Source organism: Tiliqua scincoides, chromosome 6 (assembly GCF_035046505.1).
Source record: "Tiliqua scincoides isolate rTilSci1 chromosome 6, rTilSci1.hap2, whole genome shotgun sequence".
NCBI lineage: Eukaryota > Metazoa > Chordata > Lepidosauria > Squamata > Scincidae > Tiliqua > Tiliqua scincoides.
In genome coordinates this window covers 16,468,199-16,494,974 of record NC_089826.1, presented here as the reverse complement: position 1 = coordinate 16,494,974, position 26,776 = coordinate 16,468,199, and the positions used below count along the sequence as shown (strand labels likewise).

Below are 26,776 nucleotides of genomic sequence, written 5' to 3'. Positions count from 1 at the left end.
CACCCTGCATGCATGCATGCCAATCAAGCTTTTCAATGACAGCATGTAGAACATAGTCTTAATGGATGAGTAGATTCACATAGCAGAAGGATAGCCCTTAAGATACAGAGGGCCCAATCCCTATATGGCTTCAATGGTAGTGATCAGCACCCTCAACTGGACCTTGAAATGGACACTGGAAGTCAGTATAGTTCTTGTATGCTTTCCCTGCAAGCATTCCAGTCAGCAGCTTAAGAACTTAAGAAGAAAACTGCTGGATCAGGTCAAAGGCCCATCTAGTCCAGCTGCTTGTATCTCACAGTGACCCACCAGATGGCTCCGGGAGTACACAGGACAACAAGATACCTGCATCTTGTTGCCACTCCATTGCATCTGGCCTTCTGAAGTAGCCTTTTGCTAAAACCAAGAGGTTGCACATACCCATCATGTCTTGTAACCTGTGATGGACTTTTCCTCCAGAAATCTGTCCAATCCCCTTTTAAAGGCATCTTGACCAGATGCCATCACCACATCCTGTGGCAAGGAGTTCCACGGACCAATTGCATGCTGGGTAAAGAAATATTTTCTCTTGTCTGTTCTCCCAACACTCAATTTTAGTGCATGTCCCCTGGTTCTGGTGTTGAGAGAGAAGAAAAGGAGCATCCCTCTATCCACTCTATCTATCCCCTGCATAATTTTGTATGTCTCAATCATGCCCCCCCAGGTGCCTTTTTTCTAAAGAGCCTCAAACACTTTAGCCTTTCCTCATAAGGAAGGTGCCCCAGTCCAGTAAGTTTTTTGATTGCTCTTTTCTGCATCTTTTCCATTTCCGCTATATCCTTTTTGAGATGTGGTGACCAGAACTGGATAAAATACTCCAGATGCAGCCTTTATCATTGATTTGTACAATGGCATTATGATATTGTCTGTTTTATTCTCAATCACCACCCCACTGCTTATCCCTGTCTCCAGGTCAATAGCATACTTGCATATGCTATTGCATATACTTGTACAGCTATTGCATATACTTGTACAGCTATTGCATATACTTGTACAATTTTATATACCTGAATTTTTTTTTTAATTAAAGATCCAGTTACTTACTGTGTTCAGTGCCAGTGATCTGTGCAAGGATACGGAAAGAACGTGACTGGGTAGTTCCTGTCCTTGGATGCCAATCCTCAGTATCCTCAATCAGTCGCTTCTTGCTGTGGTTGCTGAGAGTGGGTGGATGGTAAAACTCCGTATTCGTATACACAACATGCTTCCGTGGTGGACTAACACAATTGAAATGAAAAGTCTATATAAGTAAAATATGCTCTGTAGTATGAATGCTATTACATGACTGTAACCACAATCATTAAGCACCTTTTTCAAAATAATGTTCATGGGAATGTACAATCCATCCTTCTAAGAAAATTCATTTACAATTAAGGTACAAGGCACTCCAAGATTCAATCCTAAATTTTTATCACAATATTGGTACATGTAGATAGCAATCCATTCCCACCTTGAGAACATGCACAGTTGAAACAATGCATGCAACAATGAGATACAGCAAACTTATGACTTATTTCACAATTAGCCTATTAATAAGGCACATGTACTGAATTCCCACTTTATCTGTACTGACCAACAGAAGTAGTGAAGGAACCCCACTCCTCCAGAGTCACATATGGAAATCTTGCATGAGAATCCTTCTAGTGCTTACTTATCTTCCTAGCATGCTCATATGTACACAAGAGATAGAATGCAGGAAACTGCCACAAAGGGTGCCACAGCCAGTTTGTACTGTTTTCCTCTAGACTACAGCTTGCCAACAGTGTTTGGAGATAACTAGCACAACAGTTAAAAAAATGCCACAGTATCTTGTGTGGGGCAGTCACAGAGGTCTCCACAACATAAGGGAACATTTGTTCCCTTACCTCAGGGCTGCATTCCAGCTACATCGGTGTTGAAAATTTGGATAAGATTGTGTCCTCAAGCAGTTATAAATTATATACAACACCAAAATAAATGCACAGGTCACCATCCAAAAGTTGCATGTATTGCTGCACACACACACACAGAGTAATTTTCTGACAATTACCGTTTAGGTGGGTTTTTCCTTTAACATATTTCAGAGAGAATAGCAGCAGAATAAAGAGTCCAGTATACGCAGAAAAGAAAAAGAAAAAGAAAAGAGGCAAATAAGTGGTAAGAAATGGTGAAAAGCTTCTACTATAACAAACTGCCCCAAGTATATTTTATAACATTTTAACCTGCCTTTCAATTCCAAGGACCCTCATAAGCAATTTTTATATGAACTTGAGAATTGATGCAAGAAAGAAAATGGTCGCTCCCTTTGTCATTAAATACTGTGCCTATCAGCCCCAATTCAGATAATTTAACTGGATGGAGCATCTTTCACCACCTCTACTGCCTGATTATTGTATTCCTTGAAGACAGGATGGGTAATTAGCATTACTTACTACTAAGAAAGTGACACAGCCAGTTGCATCTTACAAATTATTATTATTATTATTAACAACAGTATTTATATACCGCTTTTCAACTAAAAGTTCACAAAGCGGTTTACAGAGAAAAATCAAATAACTAAATGGCTAAATGGCACAGGCAGGCACTTTAATAGTCCCTGATTAATTTAGCAGACAATATGGAGGACTGTTTCTGCTTTCTTGGGAAAACTGGTTTCGTTAGAACTCAGAATGTACTGGGCCTTAAACTGTTGTCTGTGTTTATCATAACTGCAATGTTATGCAATGCAAAGTTTAACTGCAATGTTAGACTGCAATGTTTAAAGTTACTTATGCCAGTTGCCTTCAGAAAGACACAGTCAACTTTAAAAGACAACTGATCTTTCAGATATGATGTATTTATTTAGCCTCCAATAAGCAATCAATTTTGTGTGCATTTAATTCCCATGGCTATTACAGAATAGAAGAGATTAACTTTCAAACAAATGGCTTCCTATAATACTTCACATCCGGGATACAACTTTTCTTCTCAAAGAACTTTAAACTTCATGCCATAAGCACTTTTTTTTTTAAAAACCAGAACAGAATGAACTACAATTGAGAAAACAGGACAAATGATTTCAACCAGGAGTTAATGGGGGAGGGGGGAGTGGCTAGGTAATAAGGCATTATTTTATTAGACAATATTGCACTGTTGTGAGACATAGTTCCTTAAATTTGAAGAAGCAAATTATATTAGTGAAGTACTTACGCCTCATCAGGGTTACTGAAGGAGGGAAGGACAGAATGAAAGACAGACAAGGGAGGAGATTCCAAGATGATGGATAGGAAATCACATAAGAGTGAAGCAACAAGAGAAAGTTAATAGAAAATTAATTGGGGAAATTAAAGCTATATTGAAAAGCAGCAAATATAAATAAGATTTTAAAAAACAGCAGACTCATTTAAATGATACAAACTTATTAGTCAAAAGCTAAGAAGCCTTTTTTTCTCAGGAAGTACAGCACAATTTCTTAATATAGGCACTTTTAGCAGTTACCAAGTCTGGTAGCAAGATGGTGCCATAAGGCAAAGGAACTTCGCCCTTCCAGAAATCAATTTAGACACTAATTCTTTTAGTTCACCCAAGCCAGAAACAGGGAGGCAGGTAGGAGGAAAAGAAACAATGTAGCAAAAATTTTTTAGTTATCTTAAATACAACAACATTGGAACATTTTTTTTGAATATATAGCAACACTTGGCTCTCCTACAATCAATATGTCAACTGCAACCATTTTAGTCTTTTTAACAAAGTCTAGATTGTAATCATTGGATGTTAAAACAAAAGCACTGCTTATTGCTAGTCGCTCTTTTTCATGTTATTCATGAAAGCCACACAACTACCACAATACTGTAAACACACAGACATGTAAATATCCAAAATAAATTCAAACTACTCAAAACTACTTTTAAGAAAAGCCACAGCTGTCTTGCAAAATTTTAATTTCATACATGCCAATTATTCAAAAGAACACACACACACAACTTCATTCCAGTGCCACTAATACTAACTTTGTCACTGTTGTTGCCTGTAATGGAGAAAAAAAAAAACATTTAACATGTTTATTATGACCTCTCTATTGATCTACTCCAACACGTTCCAGAATCACCTGCTCACACTTGGATCTGAAATATGTCAAACCTTGGAATAAAAAATTACTCAGTGAGCCAAAAGGGAAAACTCTAACATTATCTTTCCAGTGCTATGCAAAAGTACCATTTTCATGCACAGGCTGACAGGACAGTCCACATAAAAGCAGCACACTGCATACAGTCACTTAAGAAGCAAGACAGCTGTCACTAAGTTCATGCCACAAAGTTGAATATAGCTCATTCAGGATTGTAGCACTGAGGAAAGAGCACCCTCCTTCCTGCAGATCTTTCTACCATACTGAGAAAGTCCAATAGTCCCTTTTTACATGGTATCTTATGGACTATTTGAACCAGGAACACCAACAACAGACACTACCACATTTCCTTACTGTAAGCAATCTCTGCTTCACTTGATTAGAAAACAGCTAAACTAAATTACTGCTTGTACCACAGCTGCTAAACATGGTTAAATCTAATTGAAATGAATGAGAAACCATTTAACTGCAAGTCCTACTTAAGTGCACAATTATGTACCTAAGGGTGCAATCCAAACTCTGTGCTGAGCTGGCGCAGATCCCCTGCGCTGGCTCCTGAGTGTTGCAAACTACTTACGCTACTGTAAGGCCTGCACCGGCTTGACAGAGCTAGATCTAGCACCTATGCTGGCCAGCCAAGGTACAACCAGGCAGTCTAGGAGGTGGGGGAGGGTGGCAATAGGGTGTTCTGGAGTTGAGGGCATTTTTGGGCAGAGGAGGGCGGAATGGGGGGAAGTATTCCCTTACCCCAAGGTGGCCTACAGCAGCCTCCTCACCTGCGCCGGATACTGCAAAGGACACTGTGGTGGCAGGATACAGCATACTGAAAGTTAGGACTGGGCTGAGAGTTTATTTCAAATGGACACATCTAAGTATTTTTCATTATATTTTTGGAGAATTTAAAATTACCCAGAAACTTGCAAATGTGTCCGGCAACATACAAATACCTAATTAATGAACCATTACGACTGCTTGATCAAAAGCATGTGCCAACTGTTCCCAGGTTAAGCCCTAGTCAGCCACTACCTTTAAGCAAGTCATATGGGGATAATAACAGTGAACAACCTAAAGAGGATTGTTGTAAGAATTACTGGAATTGTATACATGAAACATTTTAAGAAACAGCAAGTCACACTTTGTACATATGAGATTATGGTTAACAAGACGCAATTTCAAAGATTACTTCTAGACATTCACTTCAGATTGAAAATATGCATTTTCAGTTTGGATTTCAGTCTGTAAATACAGTGGTGCCTCGCAAGACGAAATTAATTCGTTCCGCAAGTCGTTTCGTATTGCGAAAATTTCGTCTTGCGAAGCGCGGTTTCCCGTAGGAATGCATTGAAATTTAATTAATGCGTTCCTATGGGGAAAAAAGGTCAGAACAAAGTCAAATTTGGTTTACAAAGTGTTTATTAAGTGCTCTTTAAAGGCATACATACTGTACAGAGGATTTCAAAAATTTCAAGCACAAAACTTCAACTTTTTAATTTTAAAAATTTGTCTTGCGAAGCACGGCATAGAAAAATTTGTCATGCGAGTCACCAGAAAAAATTGCAAAAACGCTTTCGTCTTGCGAGTTTTTGGGTGTGCGAGGCATTCATCTTGCAAGGCACCACTGTACTAAGGAACAATTGAGCATTGAGTTTAAACTTGAAGGACTGCCCGACTCCACGAAATGACCCACTCTTTGAGGTCATTGGGGAAGTTCTGTTCTAAGTGTCATTTCCAGCAGATAGTAAATTGATTAGGATTTAGGGCAAGGCCTTCTCTGTAGTTGCACCCAGAGCTTGTGGTTATCCAACCTCTTCCTTTATGAGGACTGCCTGACTTTAGCATAGCCTCCTGGAGTTAAAACAGACATTTTATCATAGGGCATATGGCTGAGCGTAACAGTGATGACGTGGTAATTTTGACTGTTCTAATCTGCTTTCTTTGTAATGACTAGTCTGGTGTTGGTTATTTTGATTACTTTTTGTTGTAATATTTATTTTGTTAACCAGTCTAAATGCTTACAGAGGTAGAAGGGGCATTACAGGTGAGACCCAGACCCTCTACAGATACTGAAACTTGTAGATAAACAATTCTGCAAGTCAGTGCCATATTACCTCTGGAGGCAACCAGAGGTGTTCTCTGGTCACCCATCCAGGAGCCTTTCTGAGTCCCACAGAGGTTGCCTCTGCGGGCTTCAGAAAATCCCCCAAAGGTGTTTAAAGAGCACTTCCAATTTTCAGCAAAAACTGGAAGTGCCCTTTAAACACCTCAAGGAGGCTTTCTGAAGCCTGTAGAGGCCACATGCAACCTCTATGAGACTCAGAAAGGCTCCTGGACAGCAACCCAAGAGTATCTCCAGTCACATCCAGGAGCTTAAGTCTGGCCTCAATCATGGGTTCAGAACCAGGGGTAAGTTAAAACGGCAGGTCCCAAATCCAGGTATAGGGAGGCTGTACCTGTATGTATCTTTCAAATAAATAAAACAAAAGAGGGATATCCTTGCACTATTTTATACATTGAAGAATCTGTCCACTCATTTCCCTAGATTAGTTTCCAATTTCTGCAAGCAACTGTATTCATCCTAAGTCCCTTAGGGCACAGAAGCAAGAAGTATTAATTTCTTCTGCTTAAACCTCAAAGTACACTGCATGTATAGATGCAATGTGCTACTGACTACGAAGATCTTTAGTAAACAGATTGTATTACTGAGGTCTAAATATATTTGTAAAAAGGGCAGTGCAACGTCTTGGTGTTTAATCAGCAAGAGCTCTCTCATGTGTAAGCAAATTCTTGTCACACTAATAATGGCTTGAGCATCATTTGAAACCATAATATTTTCAGTACAGCTAAGCCCATTAAGTCTACAGCTTTTTTACTTTGCCAGATAACATCACTGAATACATGCAAAGAAAAACTAGGCATCAGGAGGATTTTGAATAATGTAACATTGATTAGCTGCATGAATATCCAAATTGCAATGGTGTTGCTGGCCATCTCAGTTACACCAAACTAACAAAGTGATTGCTGCAGTGAAGAAAAACAGTACCTGCTATATGACAAGTATTATATTATGCTATATTATGAAATTTAAAATGAGACAAACACAGATGTGAATAGTTTGCAAAAATGCAAAAGTGTATCGAGTGTGTGCTATACAGTACTTTGAGCATTCAAATTAGCATTATAATGCTACATTTAATTTTGTAAATATTATATAAATATTGGCATTATTTACTAGTTGGGTCCGACCCAGGGGCCTAGGAGGTCATTTTATATAAATATGATGATGATGATTAAATTTAAGAGTCAGGATTTGCCCTGTTCAATTTAATAAGTAGTAAGGACTATTAGATCCTGACTGGGGGAAAAGATAGTTGAGTGGTGGCAAAATCCTTTTAGTTGCTAAAAATTGTGCCCTTTTTGAATGCTAACTATGAGAAACTCAACTGCCAAGAGCATGTATTGGAAAGGGTGTTGCTAAATGAACTGGGTTAGTGACGGCCAGAGCTCAGTCCTGGGTGCAGTGGAGACTCTGCAACTGCCCAGAAGAAAAGTTGATACAAAGTCCCATCTTGGATGTTGTGTCTATTTGCTGCAAATTCACAGGAACTCCTCCTTCAATTTTAGATCATAATATGGTTCCACACTATTTATAAGAATACCGTACCAACTGCTATGCCATCTGCACATCATTAAATGTGCACTATAGAAATTCTGTTCAAGGAAATATACTGTCAGTCAGATAAAAAAAGTTATTCCAGACCCAAAAGATCAAACTATTTTCCTCTCAAGTGTTTATCAACATAAGGCGATCAAGTTGTGCTTAGTATAACTGACTTCTAAGTAAACCTGCACAGCTTGGGATATAAGTAAATACATGTACTTAATATATAAAATATATGTACATAAATATATGTATAAGTAAATACACGTATACATGTGAAATACCCCCTTTTAAGAACTATGTCACTCAACCTTTCTGCAGGTGATTTCTTCAGGTAAGTCTGATACTGGCTACATCAGTGGTTCTCAAACTGGGGCACCACAATGCCCCAGACAGAGAGCCCTGGCCTCTGCCCCCTTAATGGGCAGAGAAGGGGGAAGGCAGCGATGTGATCCACTGGATTGCGCCGCTTTGGAGAGGTGCAGGGGTTTGCTGACACTTACCAGAGTCTGCACCAGCCTCCTGGGGATGTCGGGAGCCCCTGTGCCGTAGGGCTCCCCATGCTGTGAAGACCCTCAAAATGCGATTGCAACCACTTAAGAACATAAGAACAGCCCCGCTGGATCAGGCCATAGGCCCATCTAGTCCAGCTTCCTGTATCTCACAGTGGCCCACCAAATGCACCAGGAAGCACACCAGATAACAAGAGATCTGTACTTCTGGATCGCACAAGAGATCTGCATCCTGGTACCTTCCCTTGCATCTGACATAGCCCATTTCTAAAATCGGTTTTGCATTCGTGAAACCAGAAGTGGTTGCGATCGCGATTTTGAGGGTCTCCGCAGCATGGGGAGCCCTGCGGAGGCTGACGTAGGGGCTTCCCACACCTTTAGGAGGCTGCTACAGGCTCTGGTAACTGGCAGCAAGCCCCTGCACCCCTCCAAAGCAGTGCGATCCAGAAGCCTGCTTCGCTTCTTTCCCCCACACCCACCCGCTACGGATCAAACTCTCCGAGAGTTTGAGAACCACTGGGCTACAGCAACCTTCAAAGTCTTTTTTTTTTTTAAGAATAGCACTCCAAATTCACATTAACAAGCTATGAAGGATTGTTCAACATCATGGAAGTGTACAATCAGAGACTAGGCAAATTCAACTATATCAACCATTTTCTCCATACAGTAAGAGAAATTTATTCTGTATGTTTTGAAATTAGTATTTTATCAATTACAGCTTCAAAGTGAAATATTTGTATTCTACTGGTTACTAGGCAACATTTACCTACTTTTCAGAACCAGCTGGTGGAATCCATTTATTCTTATATAGGTTGTGCCTCTTTATCCACTGGAATTCTGTTCCGGAACTCCCAGTGGATTAAAAAAACCAGTGAACAGCAAATCAGTGGAAAACTAGCTTTGAAGACCCACTTCCAAGTTTCTTGCTCCTCTACTGGTGCCCCAGAATACTTGGTATAGACACTATACTGCATTCAGTCACTAGACGGGGTGAACAATGCAATCTAATGGAATGAAATAATTATTTAACAGTATGAAGACAGGAAATGGGATTTATGTGGGGTTTTTTTCTTGTTACAAGTCATTTAAAGGTGAACCCCACTATTAGTGGCGAGTCAAATCAGTGGATGCTGACGTTCCACCTGAGGGTCCCTGCTAGCTAGACCCGTTCAATCTCTTTTTTCCCTACTGGACGTTGATGGGAATAAAACATTCAGGTCAGCTTCTTACCTAAGCAACTTGGCTTTTTCCTCTAGCTTCTGCTTCCCAATCTGTCTCTCCTTCCAGTCCACCTTTAGTTTGTTCTCAGTCCCAGTTCTAGGCTTCTTAGAACATCCAGTTGCAATCTTAGTTTCACCAACTTGACTCTGGTTATCTATTGTGATGGTGACTGTTCAACCAAACTTCCCAATTCTTAGCAACAATGGCTTTGATTCCTTTTTTTTTTTTTGGCCCTACTTTCACATCTCACCAGAACTACCTTACTTATGAATTCAGTGCTTGCAGTACTGCAGAAACTCTTGGGGTCTTGAACTTAATAATCAAGTGCTCAAAATAAATTTGATAAGTTTGAGCTGCCAGTTTGCTTTAAAAAACAAAGTATAAAAAGTTACATCTTATAGAGCTTTTTTGTGTTTCCTAAAATTCTGTGGGTAGTTTCTCAGCAAAAGATCAGTTAACTGCAATATAAACCAGAACCAGTTCAAACATAATTCTCTACAGAACAAGCTCCTCATTTGCCACGTCTCCATTTCTCTGGATAAAGTGTTAAAACTCTTGATATGTAACAGCCTATGGTCACGTTTACTTCCTGTTAAGCGTCCTGTTACTGGCTGAACAATTTTTCGCAATTCCAGACAAATGTTTAACAAAACATCTTCCATTACTGGATGCCTGCTTCTCTCTTCACACATTCTCAGGTTTCAAAAGCCTAGCACCTTGAACATCAGAATCCTTAAAACACACACACACACACACACACACACACACCCCTCAAAAAAACTGATTAAACTTGCAATGGATTTCAAATTATAATATGATGTTTGGTAGAATATTTAAAGGAGAACAGTCAACTGCATTTAAAAAAAATCAAACCTACTACCTTGACCAAAAAAATACCTGTGCCACACACTTATGCTGTTTAATAGTCATCTCCCAAAAGAAGCCATGAAAACTAGAAACTACAGTCTTGCAAGAAGGGACAAGACCTGAGCACTCTTACCAAACTACAATCCTTGCAATCTCCAAGGAAAACCTATGAATGAGTCCAAATATTTCAATACTATGCTGAGATGAGTTATTACTTATCTTGAAGCTGCAAAGATCAATTTGTAATTATCAAGGAAACTTTTAAGTGGTTCCTCCAAGTGGAAAAAAGTGCCCTGAAACTACCTACCCGTTTTGTTGCTTATCGTCACCCTGGTTCTCTTTGAATCCTCTTCTCTGCCCCTCTGCCACCTCCTGGGCATTTTCGTTGAAAGGGGTGTTCGAGGATGCATTGTATGTGGGCTGCCATGGGATAGTAACTGTAGGTTTAGCAACGCTCAGCACAGGTGAACGCTGGTCAGCATTAGATTTGGCATTGGCATGCAGTCCAGAGGCAGTGGACGGGGGAGGTGTGACAGTGGCCAGAGGTGGAGGGGAAGCACGTGATGAAACATTTGCATAGGCTGGAGTGAAGGCAGATGATGGTGATGGAATGGAAGTGACTTTGGATGTTGACACAGCCCCAAATGGCCTTGGGGCCTTATTGAAGGCCATGTTGCCAGTGGATGAAAATTTGGGTGCAACTGCAGATGCAATGGGCACAGGCTTAACTAGCTCCTTAGGCTCTACCTATGTAAAATACAAAAAACACAAAAATACACAGAAAAGCACACACACATACGAATGACATGCAAAATAATCACTGTCACCTGTAGCAATTTCATCATGAAACACTGATGACAATGAAGTGTTGTGCTAACATAACTTCACCCATAAAGCACTAGTACTAAGTACACTCATGGCATGCATTGGGAAGGATCAAACATGCAGATGGAAATTTAAGATCTCATTTTGGCCAAAATATTTGGTTTGGGCTTAAGAGTTCAAAGAGAGAGAAAGCAAGCCCCACCAAAGGTTACTTAGAAGGAACAATGCCTATTAACATATTTTGGATCCAGGCTGTATGGCCTGGATCCAAAGCAATTTACAACAATTAGAAAAAGGGAAATCCCAAAATGAGATATAAAATCACTATTAAGTCTCACATGGTTTATCTCTCTTTGTTAACTAGTCATGAGACTTGGCTCAAAGAGACTTTGCTGGAATTGGATGCAAAAGAAACATGCACACCACCATTGGCCAGCCACCCTCTGTCTCTGCAGAGCACTCAACTGTTAAGTGTGATATAATTTCCAAGGTTCCCTATACCTTGGAGATAATAGCCTTCTTCATATCCTGCCATGGTTTCAAAGATCCAGCAAGAAAGCTCCTGGTTAAAACAGTTGTGCATAAAACCTCTTCCATAAGCATCTTTGAAAAAGACTTTTGTGTTTCACTTGAAGGCTAGACAACTGAATACAACTGAATTTTGGAGACAAAGAAATTAGAGAAATAGCTAGAGATTTTTAGCTCATGGCTTGGTATTGACTACAACAGACATTTCATAAGTGCTTTACTTTCATTCAATTGACCAACCCAGAACCTTTGTATTATCCTGGCATGAAACTGGTTATGGCAAGGATGGCATTCTTAGACAGCATTGTCAAACATCCACAAAGAAAGAGATAATCTCAGATGTATGAAATCCATTCCAGGTCAGGCTTTTCACATCAAAAACATCTTGATGTGCCAAATTTAGAGGGCAATACCATGTTACACTGGAAGAGCTCTTCAAACACCAGGCCATGATACAGAGGAGGATTTCAGGCAGGAATGTGACATTTGGTTACAACTATGTTTCCTCTGGGTTTAAAGAGAGAACATACCTGTTCTACAGGAACAGGATCAGGTTTTGGTGCTGAAGGTGCCCTGGAAAAAAGAAGAGGAAGCAAAACATAAGACAGGTGAATTCATAAGAAACCTACCACCCGTAGTTCAAAAAACTGCAACTCACAATGTAGTCTCCAAGGCACAAGCCACTCAAAGTTAAGCAGTTTTAGGTCCCTCATCATGCTTAACTTGCCTATCAAATAAATGGAACTCATGGAGTTCAGAGGTTTATGTGAAGTTAGTTTTTTTTTTCCAATTCCAAAATCTTTTCTCGACTTTAAGAAACCAATTACTTTACTTTGACAGCAATCCTACACGCACACATTCTGAAAGTAAGCCCCAGTGAGTGAACACAGTGGGGCTTACTTCTGAGTAAACAGGCATAAGACTGCACTGCTTGTATATGAACAGTGACACATTTGCATCCAAGAGATAAACAGAGAGCAAGGAGTGTTCCAGAGTGTATTGAATTTATTTGAACTGAACTGTTTCATGCATAAATCATTAAGACCCGACACTGCACTCCACCAGGTTAACAACTAACAGGAACCACACAGTAACAGATCGCAGTTTATAGGAAAGGCAAGGAGAGGAGAGGAAAAGATACAGATATCTCACCGAGCCAAGCCGGGAGGTTTTGCTCTCCACTGGAGACTAGCATTACTTGCACAGAATTGCCCTGAATTACACCTAAAATAAACTCAGTGTGAATTTGAAAGTTCCTGTATGGGTAAAAGATTTGAGAAACTAAGAAAAACCACAAAAGATTTGATGAAACTGAATTTCTCAGAGGGGGTTTTGGACATTACTCATGAATCATCATCTTTAAAAAGCATCTTTATCTTTAAAAAACACACCTGAGAGGGTTTTGGCTTCCTATGCAAAACAGGTTTTTTTCTCCAGCTTTTCTCACTGAAGTTCCAATGGATAAGACTGATAAGCCCAAAGAATGTAAAGATCATTGTTTTTAATTATATTCAAAGTACAGCATGAAAAAAGTATTATTCAAAAGTACTGCTCTCACAGCAAGAAAAGCAGGAGAAGGCCTTAAGCAGTAGCTAGTTGAATTTTTCCCTCTATTGTTATACAACTAAATGAAACCATGCACTGATTCACTTTCAACCATGCCGGCAGATGCAGACAAAGGGCACAATCCTAATGTGTTGGAAACAGGCTGGCTAACAGGCCTGTGCTGCATCCAGCGCAGGTCTGTGGCCAAACAGTGCAGCCCAAGGCAAGGGGAAACCTTTCCCCTTACCCCTGCAGTGGCCCCAATGGGTCTTCTCGGAATTGTGGCACCTGATGAGGTGAGGTGGCACAAATCTGAGCAGCGCAAGACTACCCTGGGCTGCCTGGGAATGGGGTCAGGATCTGGCATAACTGCCAGATTCAGGCCCCACCTCTCGCTTCTCACCTACCCCGCTCCGAAATGCCTCCCTCCTGCCTCCTCCCTGCCCTCCCCATGCCTCCCTCAGACATCTGTGTTGGCCAAGCTTGGCTGACACAACTCACCTCTCCTTTGGGGCCTGCATCAACATGGGGAGGCCGACGCACATCTGGGTGCCAGCCTAACTACCCTTTGAGTGGTGCACAAGTGCTTTATGGTATTTTTGCAACATCCTCAGGCAACAGATTTGCATCAGCCCAAGTGCAGGTCTGGGCTGGGCACTAAGAGTGGTATAACTAACATTGTAACACCTAAAGTCTCAATTAGAATCTTAATTCTCTCCATCTGCTTGTGGCCCTCAACGTATCTTTTATACCTAAACAGGACATTTCAAATTATTGGGCTGATCTTTCATTTTTATCCTTACAGTAAGTAATAAAAATACAGGTGGTGCCTATTTATCCACATTAGTTCTGTTCCGTGACTCGGGACGATTAATAAAAACGTGTTGTGCTAAATTCCATGGAGTTACAAAAATACGCTGCAGCCTGACACTTCTGAATGGAAGGAAACTAAGGCAGCTGTTATCAATCCCCTCCCCTCCCCTGCCTCCCCCTCCTTCCCCATTCACAGGTGGGATGCTGAGCTTTTAAGAGTTCTTAAGCTCCTTAAGCTCTTAAGCTCTTAAGAAAAGCTCCTATGCCTTTCTACTCAGAAGTAAGCCCCATTGTAGTCAATGGGGCTTACTCCCAGGAAAGTGTGGAGGGAATTGTAGCCTAAATCTCATGCTTTGCTTGCTGGGAGGGCTTGCTTGTGTCAATGATTGCCTGCACCATCTGGGGGGAGGAATTTGGCAAATAATCCCTGGGTTTTTTAAAGCAATCCCCTCTGTTGCTACCGCACCTGCCCCTATGTGTGTGTGAGTGAGAGAGAGAGAGAGAAAGAGAGCACACACACGCATGCTCCACCTTGCTGCAGGTGTTCTGGCCACAGAGGTTTTCCGCCCCCCCTTCCCCTCTTCAGCCTCAGCTGGCTCAGGAGCTCCAAGACTGTTACTGTTCCTTCACAAGGGGAACCTCTTCCAGGGCTCCAGGGCTATTTCCCTGCCTGGGTGAGGTGGAGCCTTTTTGCAGTGTTTTGGGCTGCCTGGAAATGGAGTGAGACGCCAGCACAGGGCAAAGTAGGCAAAGGTGTGTGTGACTTTCAGTACCCCCACCCCATTCGTGTTGAGACAAATCTACAGACAAAAAAAACATGAATAGGCTGCACCTGTATGATCTTATCCCCCTATACATGTATGCAGAGGAATGGCCAGAAGGTTTTATTCCCCCTTCTCTCCACAATGCATAACAAGTGCATCATGGCCATTAAAGAATGTAAGAACCTCCCTGCTTGATCAGACCAAAAGTTTATTCAAACCACCGCACTGCTTTGCACAGAGGCCAACTAAGTGATTTTAGGAAGACCTAAGAGACATGTTGCTGCCACAGCACTGCTAGCAGGAGTATCGCAGCCCCAAGGTAATGCAGTGAAAGGCCCACGCCACTGAGGGAGTGCACCACATTCAAAACTGAGGAGTTGTGGGGGTGGTAGATTGCTGTGGGGCAGACAGAAACTTTAGTGCTGCTTCAGAACTATGGTGGGAAGGGTGTCTTCTTTTCCACACTGGGGATACAAGAGGCTTCCCTCTTGAGGTTGTGGATGACGCCCAGCAAGCCAGGCCTTCTTACCACCCTCAGCCCCCCCCCCAGGTGACTCATCACAGACAGGCAGCTCCTTTGTAGTTTTCCTGCCAGGCCTTCACCCTCCATTTCCTGTCACCTCACTATTCTCCCAGGTGTTCCCCGAGTCCTTGTTTGCAGCAACTGAGGCAAGCCCAGACTAGAGCTTCCTTAGCATGCTTTCAGGTTTGAAAGCTTCCTGGCTGTTGCCTTGCCACGAGTCCTTTCTAGCCCCTGGAAGAAGCCCCTGGACACTCAGAAGGCATTACAGAGATGAAGTCCACATGTTTCCCTTTGGCATCTCAGCACTTGTCTAGAAATAAGTTACTCAAGTTCAGAGACTGAATAACTAGCACGGAGTTAACTGGGTGACCTGGATGGGGCCAAGGGGCAGAGGCAGACTATGCTAATAGTAGGATATAAATGAAAAAATAAAATAAAAATGAACACAGACACACAAAGACCACCTGATCCTTCCAAGGGTGTGACACATTGTGCTGGAAGGGGGCTGAGCAAGACCTATGGAAATCCCTCTGCATGTGTCCATAGAAGGCATGTGTCCACAGAAGAGACCCACAAGTTATATATTCTTAAAATGCATATTTCTCCAAAACAAATTTGAACTAGATGAACTAGTAGAATTTGTGGTATGAATTTGTGGTATGAAAAAATCTCACACATAGCCCCCCCACACACACACACCATTATTTTCACATTCCAAAATTATAGTGGAAAAAAGAAAGCAAGATTTTACATCTTTGACATTAAACATAGGATGCTATATTTGTGTAGGCACAGAACTGTACTGATCAAGCTCTGTGCAACTGGTGGCAAAATTAAATGCTTAAAAATCTTGTTTTTACACAGTGTTGGTCTGATTCAATTACATTCAAATAGCTACCATATTTTTTTTACAAATAACTATCTGCCTCAAGTTTACAAAAATATTTCTAACTGCAATTAACTACATTCAGATGGCTGTGTACAATTAAACACAGATCCTTTATAAAAACTGATGCCATAAAAATAGGAATGAGAAAATTGCTTCAGTTGTGAAAACTAGATAGGAAAAATGAAAAGACATGCAGCTTCCTACAGTGGAAAATGCAACTCTAGTAGAAAATGATGCCTCTGCATACTACTGCTAAATGTGTATTCAGATTAACAGCCAAGGTGTCAAAGCTATGGGCCCCATTCATAATAGCCACTGATGTGAAAACCAGTTTCCAATCATTAGGTTCCATATTGCTAGGGTATAAGTCTGAATATAGGACCACATGAATAGGGCTACTCAAATAGGCCTACCTGAACAACATCCCCCCCATTCCAGACCCCCTAACCAGACCCCTTTTAAGTCCACATGCTTAAGTAATGTGTGGAAGGCCCCTAGGGATTGCAGTGCCCTACACCTGCAGTCCACCAATGGTGTGCTCCCAAATTGCCACAGCAATGAATGCTGACCACAGGGAAGGTGAGGCTTTGGAAATATGTCTTTGGTGGGTGGCAAGACTAGTGCTCAATCAAAGCCCAGGGGCCTTCCATTTCTTCCTTTTACACATAAAGTCTGCAAAGGACTCCGGTCAGGTGATGACTGGCTGAAGACCCATAAGATTCACTCTCATTTTTCTATCCTAAGCATAGCCCCATATTGTTACGAAACATTAACCCTAACCATGATTAGTTTTAACTAGAGTATGCAAATCCACTTCAAACTTTGATTCTGCAATCTCATTTGAAGCCGGCTATGAAATGGGAAATGTGTGTGCAAGGGTAGAGAAGGAAGTGAAGTGCAAACAAGCTCCAGATCACTTAGCCTTGATTAAGAGATTGGGAACAGAACATCTGAATCAGATCAAAGTATCGCTGGAGAAACTTGACTCCTTTATTAATTTCTGGACAAGAAAGCCAAACACTTCCTGGGTTATTTTTAATATATTTTATTGTAACGAGCTGTTTAATTAGTTGGAAAGCATGAATTGCAATGTATCTGATTTTGCACTTGTGAGTACTGCATTGTGAATCTATCTGTGCATTTTAACTGTCTTGGTTTGGGTATTACAATCTAAAAATAATGAATATTTTTACGAAGTAAGTCACGTCATTACGGGGTACAAGCCATGATGTGTATGCGCAACCTCCTGATTTTAGAAATGGGTTATGTCAGAATGCCAGATGCAAGGGAGGGCACCAGGATGAGGTCTCTTGTTATCTGATGTGCTCCCTGGGGCATTTGGTGGGCCGCTGTGTGATACAGGAAGCTGGACTAGATGGGCCTATGGCCTGATCCAGTGGGGCTGTTCTTATGTTCTTATGTCATGACAACAATATTTCACATTTGGCCAAATTTATCTCTGGTGCACAAGGGTTCATTGTTTGCTAACCACTAAGAAGTCTTAGGCTTATTCTTAGAGCCACTGATAGCAGAAAGATCTATTTTGTGCAAGGTAGTCCTTAGTATACTTGAAAAACAAACATTCTAATCCTGTATGGTGGAGCGGGGGGGGGGGGGGGAGGACTGAAAAGTCAAGACAAAGCCACTTTGAATCATTCTAGCACAATCATATGAGAGACTCCAAACAGTGTGCTCCCTGCTATAGGAAGTTTGGTCAGTCAGCCTCTCTTTACATTCTTGTTTTATTTACCTTTTCCTGTATTTCAGACATGAAAATAGGTTAACGTAATATGAAGTGAACTAGTAACTATTACCCAAGAATCTGGAAATGTGTGCAGTAAGCCAAACTCACTTTGGCCATGTTGTTACTGTAACTTGCATTATTAATTTTTAGTTACAGAAGACAGGGAGAAGAAAGGTAAAAGAGCCAGTATGGCACAGGTCTATATTTAGCCCAGGAAGATCCAAGTACCAGACTGCACTCAAACATGGAGAATAATGGCTACAGTTGTGGTGGTGCATCTCTAGTTTCTAATGCTGGAATATGGTGTGTATATAGTGTATATGCAAGGCATCTTCATATCCCCTCCTTGGGCTGGATATTTGACAAGTCAAATGTTTATGTACTGTATTGAATGTATTAGGAAGAAACAAATTCTAACCAACAACTAACCTGATACTTGTGCTAATCTGAAGAACAAATTAGTTAACTCTGGTTGTGGAAATATAAAATGAAGTTTTCTGAACTGGTGATGAATTAAAAAAAAATGTTAGGCAAGTTTCTGTAAGCGTGAATGATTCACTGAATAGTTCATAAGAACATAAGAACAGCCCCACTGGATCAGGCCATAGGCCCATCTAGTCCAGCTTCCTGTATCTCACAGCGGCCCACCAAATGCCCCAGGGAGCACACCAGATAACAAGAGACCTAATTCTGGCGCCCTCCCTTGCATCTGTTCCATCCGTGTAAGGATGTCAACCAGGTAGGTAACTGACCAAGGGCCCAAAAGTTGCTCAAACCCTGGCCTGAGAGCCAGATCTGGGATTCAGATGGATCCATCCGCCTGGTGAACGGACCTTATTGTTCCTGCCCAAGCGTCACATGTAGTCATCCGGGATCGGGGACTGGGACACTCTGGGCAGTCGCGTCTGCTCAGACATCCTGTCGCACAGCCTTCGGGGACTCCAGGCAGTACATGCGACTGCCTACAGCAGGGGTGTCAAACACGTTTCATACCAAGGGTCGAGCAGCAGTCATGATGCCTGCTGAGGGCCGGAAGTGATGTCATTAGGCAAGATATGAGAGGTAAAATTTTCATGTGGGCTGCCCTTACAGCTGTAACACCTCAGCACTGCACAGCTGCTGAGAGCCCGAGGGCTGGATAAAAAACTTCCGCGGGCCGCATCCAGCCCCCGGGTCTTATCTTTGACACCCCTGGCCTAGAGCATCCCTGTCCCCTGATTGAGGAGGACTATGTGTGGCATCTGGGTGGAACAGAAAGATGCAGTCCAAATGGGAGCCGCATTTCCATTGCGCAGTGGTGGCAAGTTTGGTCACCGCTGTCCTAAACTATAAGCAGCAGTGCCCAATGTCTATCGGGGGGGCCATGGTGGGCACAGTGCAGGGTTTCGGCCCAAAGAACATGGCACCAGCACGGGTCCACTCTTTACTCAGGATGGTGATGTGACAACATATCACAAGTGAAAAAAGGAAAAACGTTAAAAGGAAAGTGTAAAAGGAAAAACAGAGATCAGAGATCTTCAGACACCTAGCAGAAAAAAATCTTCGCTATGCTGCTAGATTTGCCCCAAACTTCATATCATGGTGTCCAACCCTGTAGCAAACTATTAATTCCCACCTGCACAGTTGCACTCTCTGCTTCATGGAATATTTGACAATATTTGACCATGGTCAAATCAAGTCGATTTATTGACAACATTTGACTTTCAACTGACCAACATGCCAATCCTAATTCTTCCCCATATTGTGCTTCTCCCCTCTCCTCCTGTACTATGCATGTATGTACTAAATACATTGTTATTTTCTCACCTCTGACAGACAAGCGAATCAGGTCAAATTTAACAGAAAATTACTACTCATCAGGGATGACATGGCAATCAGTTTGTATAGGTTGCAGTAGGATAAAAGTACTAGTAAAAACATTTTTTATATAGTACACACACTCATTTATTATTAATAAATCTAAATAAAATCAACACAGTTCTAGTATTGTCTCAAAAGGTTTTAAGTTCATCACAGACACATTCTTTGGACATAGAGCTTCCAAGCATATAATCACATTCAGTAGAGCTAATATGGCGCCATTAAAGATTAAAATGACAAGCCAAAATTTTGATTTGCCAAACAGATTTTGACCAAAACAAGGTCCTCTTCGGCAGCTTAAATTGACGGTTCCTTAAAAGAAATGGTCTCCATCTTCCAGATCCGGATGGACAGGACCAGGCCTTCCCTGTACTGAACTTTCTTCACTTTCATAATTCCTAAAAGAAGGTATATCACTTTAAAAACCATACAAACGTGTTTGCTATTTATACCAAACTATTATGGCAAATTACAACATGGGAGTTATTTTATATATAAAAGTCAGATAGTACTGATATTAAAAAATTATTTACAGAAGAAAATTTTAGAGGAAAGTGACCAAAAGCAGCATTAGGTAAAACTAAGCAGAAAATAATTGCTCCTGATCTCTGGCTAACATGGCAGTCTGCCAATCAAAATGTTATTTTTTTTCCCCAACATTAAAGAGACTCAAAGCTTTTGCTACCATGTGGTTTAATGTATGATCAAGCACTGACATTCTGAAGTGTCAAGAAAAACCACCAGCTCTGTTACAACTCTCCCACAAACATGGCAAAATTTATTTTTCCTTGTTTTCCATCAAGATAGGCACACTGTGTTTTTGTATTCAGTCTGATAGCTCTACTAAAATGGCTCACAATCATGCAAAGCAATATTTTATCATCAATAAATTACATCATCTTTACTCATCTGCATTGTAAGCTGCATCATCCCTTATCTAATCATGCAAAGGGCAATGTTTGTAAAAAACAAAACAAAAACAGAACTAGATGCAATTCCTGCAGTTTTAGTGCTATAACTATCCAAAGATTTAAAGGGGGGCATTTAATAACTGAAGCTGGTCATCAGCAGAGGTTTCATTAAAAAGTTGTATTACTACCACATCCTAAACAAAAGGTCAGTGACAGTTCCAGTATAACAAATGAACAGTGCAAAGACTTAGTACAGTATAAAAACATTATTTCATATCCTATCTTTCACTAAATAGTTCCAAGATGACAAGAAAATAAAGCAATTTTTAATAAAAACTAATTCAATAATTTAAAAACAGTCAGTCACTGTGTCAAAGGAAACGAGCAGGTAATAAATATTAGTATGCCATGTTAAAACAGGACTCAAGCAAAGAATGTTTCTGCTCTTTTAGCTTAAAAATTGAGTTAAGTAACTTAAATTTTTAATGTGTGTTTATTTAATAACCACAATATGTTCTCTACAAAGAAACATAGATAATGCACACATTAAGTATCAATCCTGTATTGCAATTACTACTCATTTGCACATTCCTTTTTTGATGTACTAAATTTAAAACAAAAACAAAAACTATTATAGTGGTATCCCCGGGCTTGGTACCTGAGGATTCCACCATCCACAGATATTGAAGTGGCACCTCAGAGGGCTTCCAGAGTGTGACTGAAAGCCAATTCTGGTCATATCTGGGAGGTGTTCTGAGGAATAGGGAGGCCCATGGAGTAGGACTTTGGTATCCACAGGAGTCCTGAAACTGATTCCCTGCAGATACCAAGGCTGAACAGTAAATGGAATCCAGCTTTGCCCTTTCACTTCAGTCAACATTCCCAGAACCTCAAAAGAAATGCCTCGCATAGCTTTTAATTAAAGTGATAGTTGTGCGATAATATATTTCACTGTTTTCCCTTCACGGAGAATTAAGGATGTGCTTTCTCTCAGCGAATTAAACAACTTTGTCCTTCCCATTCTTATTCTGCAGCAAATTATTATCTTCCATCTTATCAGTCTTGCTTGAAATGCTTGTGGCAAAGCTTTAAAGAAATTAGCCACATCAGGTGGTAACTAGCTATTGAGGCAAGGCTTTAGGAAAATACAAAAAGGTAGAAATATATATATGAGAGACACCCTACCCTTTACCAAGAGATAGATTCTTTAAAAAATAGTATTAGTGAATTGTGAAATAATCTTAACCTTACTTGCTTGGCAGTACAATCTTATGCACATCTACTCAGAAGTAAGCTCAATTGAGTTCAATGAGACTTTCATGTAAGTGCATACAGCACTGCAGACTTATTCATTTTCCCAAACCACAAAGATCCTATATGTATTCTGAAAAATGATGTTCATATTCTGTCTAGTATATGTTTTATCTAGCACCAAGGACATTTCTGCAAACGACATTGTCAATCTTAATGATGTACAGTGGGCCCTCTTCATCTGTGGTTTCAGAACCCACAGATTTTACTTACTGCAGGTTCGGAACTTTGGAACCCACAGCTGAAGGGTCTCACTGAACCTCCCAGATGTGACTGAAAGTGCTTTCTGGTCACGTCTAGAAGGTGTTCTGAGGTGTGTGAACTTTCAGTTTTATGAAAACATATTTCCATCATACTTCAAAGAGCCACATGTAGCTTGTGAGCTCTGGTTTGGCCCATCCCTGTTATATGACATGTGACTGTTTTTTCATTGTATATACTGTGCTACTAATTGCAGCACAATGCTGCATGTACAAACTGAAAAGTTAAGAAAATATGTGCTTGCACCAAATGTTATGGTACATGTGGTTTTCCTTCTTGGAATTTGATTCCCACCTAGGAAAAACAGTAACGTAAAAGGGAACCCAAACAATTCTGGGTTTGATATCTGCCCAATACTTGAACAGGATTGTGCTGATGTAGACATAAGAGTGTCTTATTCTATAAGTAACTTTGCTCCTTTCAAAAACCGTTCTTTGCACTAAATGCTTGTCTAATCTTATGTTCACCAGTATGTCCCCAGATAATAGCATGCAAGTAGCTGAGAACATGTCACTATATTTATTGACTTAAGAATATTTATACACCACTTTTTAATTGCTATTTACCTGGTCTACACTGAGAGCATAATTACTATCTGCAGACCAAGAAACCTCTTTGAAGCCTGAATTCAAACCAAGTAATGTCTTTGAACGGTAAAGGCAGGCTTTTGTTGACAGAATGTTACATATTTTGTTTTGGACTTAGGGATGTCTGCAAGTCAGCAGTAGGAAACCACCATGACCAGTGGTCGTATGGTTCACTGTAAAGCAGGCATGGCTATGAACCTTTAGTGTAAACAGAAAAAGGGTAACATAAAAACTTGAGAAGTTGCTTAAGATAGCACATTGTAAACTCCTGATGAATGCTTTTGGACATAATCACTTAATACTAACAAAGGGTAACATATCAGAATGGTGCTTTGAATGATGCTGTTGTTGCAAATTTGTTACATAGTTTTGGAGCTACTGTAGTTGCTGGAGTGACACCAGCAAAGAGCAGTATATTTGCTGCTTGTATATGGGAGACTGCTGCATGAGCCAAGGTGAAACCATTCAAAATTAGGACTAGCACAAGAGTATTTTAGGCAGCAGAAAATGAAGCCTGGGTAACATAAATCACTAAATATGTAGATTTTTGCACATTAAATTCTGCATCTGTCAATAGATTCTAAGCATCTACAAGTGTTACGCTATAGGCAGTGTCCAATTTTATGGGCCCTGGGCCGGAATTATGCTGGTCTCATTAACATGCTCCTTGTTCTCCTTAAAGTGGGCACTTTCTACTTACACAGATCTTTACACTTAAGGACCCAAAGTGACCTGCTCCATCAAAGTATCTTTAGACATATTTTCAAAATCACTGGGGGCTGCTCTTCCCCCCGCCCCCAAAAGCAGGAAAAGCAGACATTTGACCATTGCTAAATCATCTTATCTTCTGAAAGTGATGGTCATACTTGGTGAAGTAACCACTTAATGTAGCAACATACAGGCAAAAGTAGGGAAAGGAAGCAACCCCTCTCCCCACACCACCAAAAAAAACCCTGGAAAATATTTACAGATTCCTAATAGTCATTCTTGTATTCAGCTGCAAAAATTTAAATTCTTAGTTAACACCAAATTTTTAGTCTCAGGCAACCTAAAATTTGATATTTCTGCTTATCTGGTGTGCTCCCTGGGACATTTGGTGGGCCGCTGTGAGATACAGGAAGCTGGACTAGATGGGCCTATGGCCTGATCCAGTGGGGCTGTTCTTATGTACAGAAAGAATATCTTTTTTAGTCAGAAATGCAGGTGAACTTCTCTGGCCGGACTACAGTACCTCAGTTTCACATCATATCATACACTTGACATGTGAGAAATGCTATTCATTTACCAATATTTATTGGTACCAATAATTCAAGTAGTAAAGTCCTGTGAAATGTCAAGGAGAAACGGAAAGAAAGAAGGGTTACATTCCATCCCACTCCAAATGTCCTTCTCCCATCTTGCTCCCTCATCTGCCAGCTAAGATGAGAAATTTGAGTTTACCTGTTTGAAGTAGATTCCTCCAGCCCATAACCAGTTCTCAGATCTCTCTCTCCCCAATACATTCTTAGCATGACTGTTCAGAGTATGACAGAGAAAGAATACTGGAAACGGGCCATACACAGAACAGATTCCAACACACATTTGAACACTTAGAGTAAAACCATCATAATGTTGATTTATAACCTTCATTTGCAAGGAGACCTGGAGGCCAACACCATTTTTAAAAATACAATGGACCCTTGATATTCATGGTGGAATCTGCTCCAGGACTCCCTGCGGATTCCAAAATCAGAGGATAATGAAATCCATTGGGAGGCATGCTGGCAAACTGGACGTGTCTTCTAGTTGCTTCCACAAGGCCTTCTGAATTATGGGGAGGATATACAAGGCTTCCCCATGCCTCAGAACATCTCCTAGACATGACTGGAAGCCACTTCGAGTTGCATTGTGGAGGTACTCTGAGGCCCTCTAGACAAAGGCTTGTCATCTGTGGATATTCAAATCCATGGATACCAAGCCACTGATAAGGAGGGCCACTGCACAATAAAACATTGAACACATTAAAGCATTAAACAAAAATAAAATAAAAAAACTTGGTAGCAAAAGCAAAACCAGAAACTAGATATCCTCTGAAAAGCCTGAATGAACAAGAACATTTTTGGAGATGGAAGAAATGAAAAGAGAGAGAGAGAGAGAGAGAGAGAGAGAGAGAGAGAGAGAGAGAACAACATGTGAGTGGAAACTTGGAGTTGCAGTGGATCACAAGAGGAGCATGAGTCAGCAGTGTGATGCAAAGATGGCAAATGCAATTTAAGCCTGCATTAGTAGAACCGTAGCTTCCAAGACATGAGAAGTTGTGGCTCTGCTTTACTCTGCACTGGTTAGACCTCACCTAGAGTACTGTGTGCAGTTCTGGGCACCTCGCTTTAAGAAAGATGCAGCCAAACCGGAGTGGGTTCAGAGGAGAGCGACAAGGATGATCAGAGGGCTGGGGAACAAACCCTACGAAGAAAGGTTGAGGATACTTGGATCTGTTCAGCCTGGAGAAGAGAAGGCTGAGAGGGGATACAACAGCGTTCTTCAAATACCTAAAGGGCTGTCATATGGAAGAAGGGACAAATTTCTCAACTGCCTCTGAAAGTAGAACTAGAACCAACAGGTACGAGTTGAAAGAGAAGAGATTCCGAATGGAAATCAGGAAAAAATTGGCAGTAAGGGCAGTTCAGCAGTGAAACAGATTGCTGAGGGAGGTGGTGGACTCTCCCTCACTGGAGATCTTCAAGCAGAGGCTCAACAAGCACCTGTTGAAGAGGATCTATGAGATGCTGTAGGCAGGGAGTTGAACTAGATGACCTATTAGGCCCCTATGATTCTATGAACACATCAAGCCTCCTAGGGGAATGAGCTCCATAAAGAAAGGTCCAATGCAGAAAAAGCCCTCCTACAAATTCTCTCTGATCTGACCTCAGAGAAACATGAGACACAGAAAAGGTCTGATCTAGCTGCCTTTAGGGTATATGTGAATTCATAAGGCAGACTTTCAGGTACCCAGTTCCCAAGTCACGTAAGGCTTCAAAGGACATAAACACCACTTTGAATTTCACCCAGAAACTGGCAAACAATGCAGTTTGAACAGCAAGGGTGTAATAGTCTCTTAAAGGTCTCACAGTTGCATTGTGAACCAGTTGTAGCCACCAAGTGGACTTTCAAGTGAAACCCCACATACAGCATGCTTCAGTACTACACAGTGAAATGTTGCCACCATTAGGTCACTATGAAAAACTTGGCCCAGAAGAAAGTTTGATAGAGATATTAACACTTCCCCTTTTGGGGGGTGGGAGTGGCAATACGTAAACTATGGGGGGGGGAGGAAGATTTAAGACCACCTGAACATAGCAAAACAATGAGAATATGTAATGTGCTCTCATACTTTTAGGGACATGGTTGTTCCATTTTGAGCCATGTTCCTAACCTAGTTAACATGTCTTTTACAAAGATTAAGTTACCATGGGAAACATGCCAACACTGTGGCCAGTATGCATGAGGAATTCTGTCTGGAAGAGTATCTTGACTTTCCTTATGATTCTTGCCAGCTGAATGTTACAGTGCAAGAGCTGTCAGTACCACTAAGACCTTCTTTAAAAGGAACAGACTAAGAGTGCAATCCTCTATACACTTATCTGGAATTAAGCTCCAGTGCACTCAGTGGAACTTACTATCGAGTACAGAATTATACCATACAATTACAATGTATATTACATTTTATAAACTCTAGTACTAATGGAATGTAAAACAATCACTTAACAAAAGATACTGAAGACATGTCAGCACACTGAATATAGATCAGGAAGATGCAATAACTCCTTCACAGTGTGGCAAAATGCCTGCACAATG

General features: G+C 40.9%; 1 protein-coding gene across 5 annotated transcripts in view; it reads right to left on the bottom strand.

Annotated features, from left to right (window-relative positions):
- PDLIM5 (PDZ and LIM domain 5) overlaps positions 1-26,776 on the bottom strand; it is a 158,017-nt gene that overhangs the window by 70,440 nt on the left and 60,801 nt on the right. For 2 of the 5 annotated variants that reach the window (XM_066631590.1, XM_066631593.1), the window contains exons 1-3: positions 10,689-11,116; positions 2,069-2,086; positions 1,084-1,256 (exon numbers count right to left, since the gene is read on the bottom strand). In XM_066631590.1, coding sequence (XP_066487687.1) covers positions 1,084-1,256; positions 2,069-2,086; positions 10,689-11,053 — 556 coding nt within the window. In that variant the 5' untranslated portion in view covers positions 11,054-11,116. Of the gene's footprint in view, positions 1-1,083; positions 1,257-2,068; positions 2,087-10,688; positions 11,129-12,264; positions 12,308-26,776 lie in introns of those variants that run through there. The other 3 variants (XM_066631594.1, XM_066631589.1, XM_066631591.1) reach the window with 3 other exon arrangements.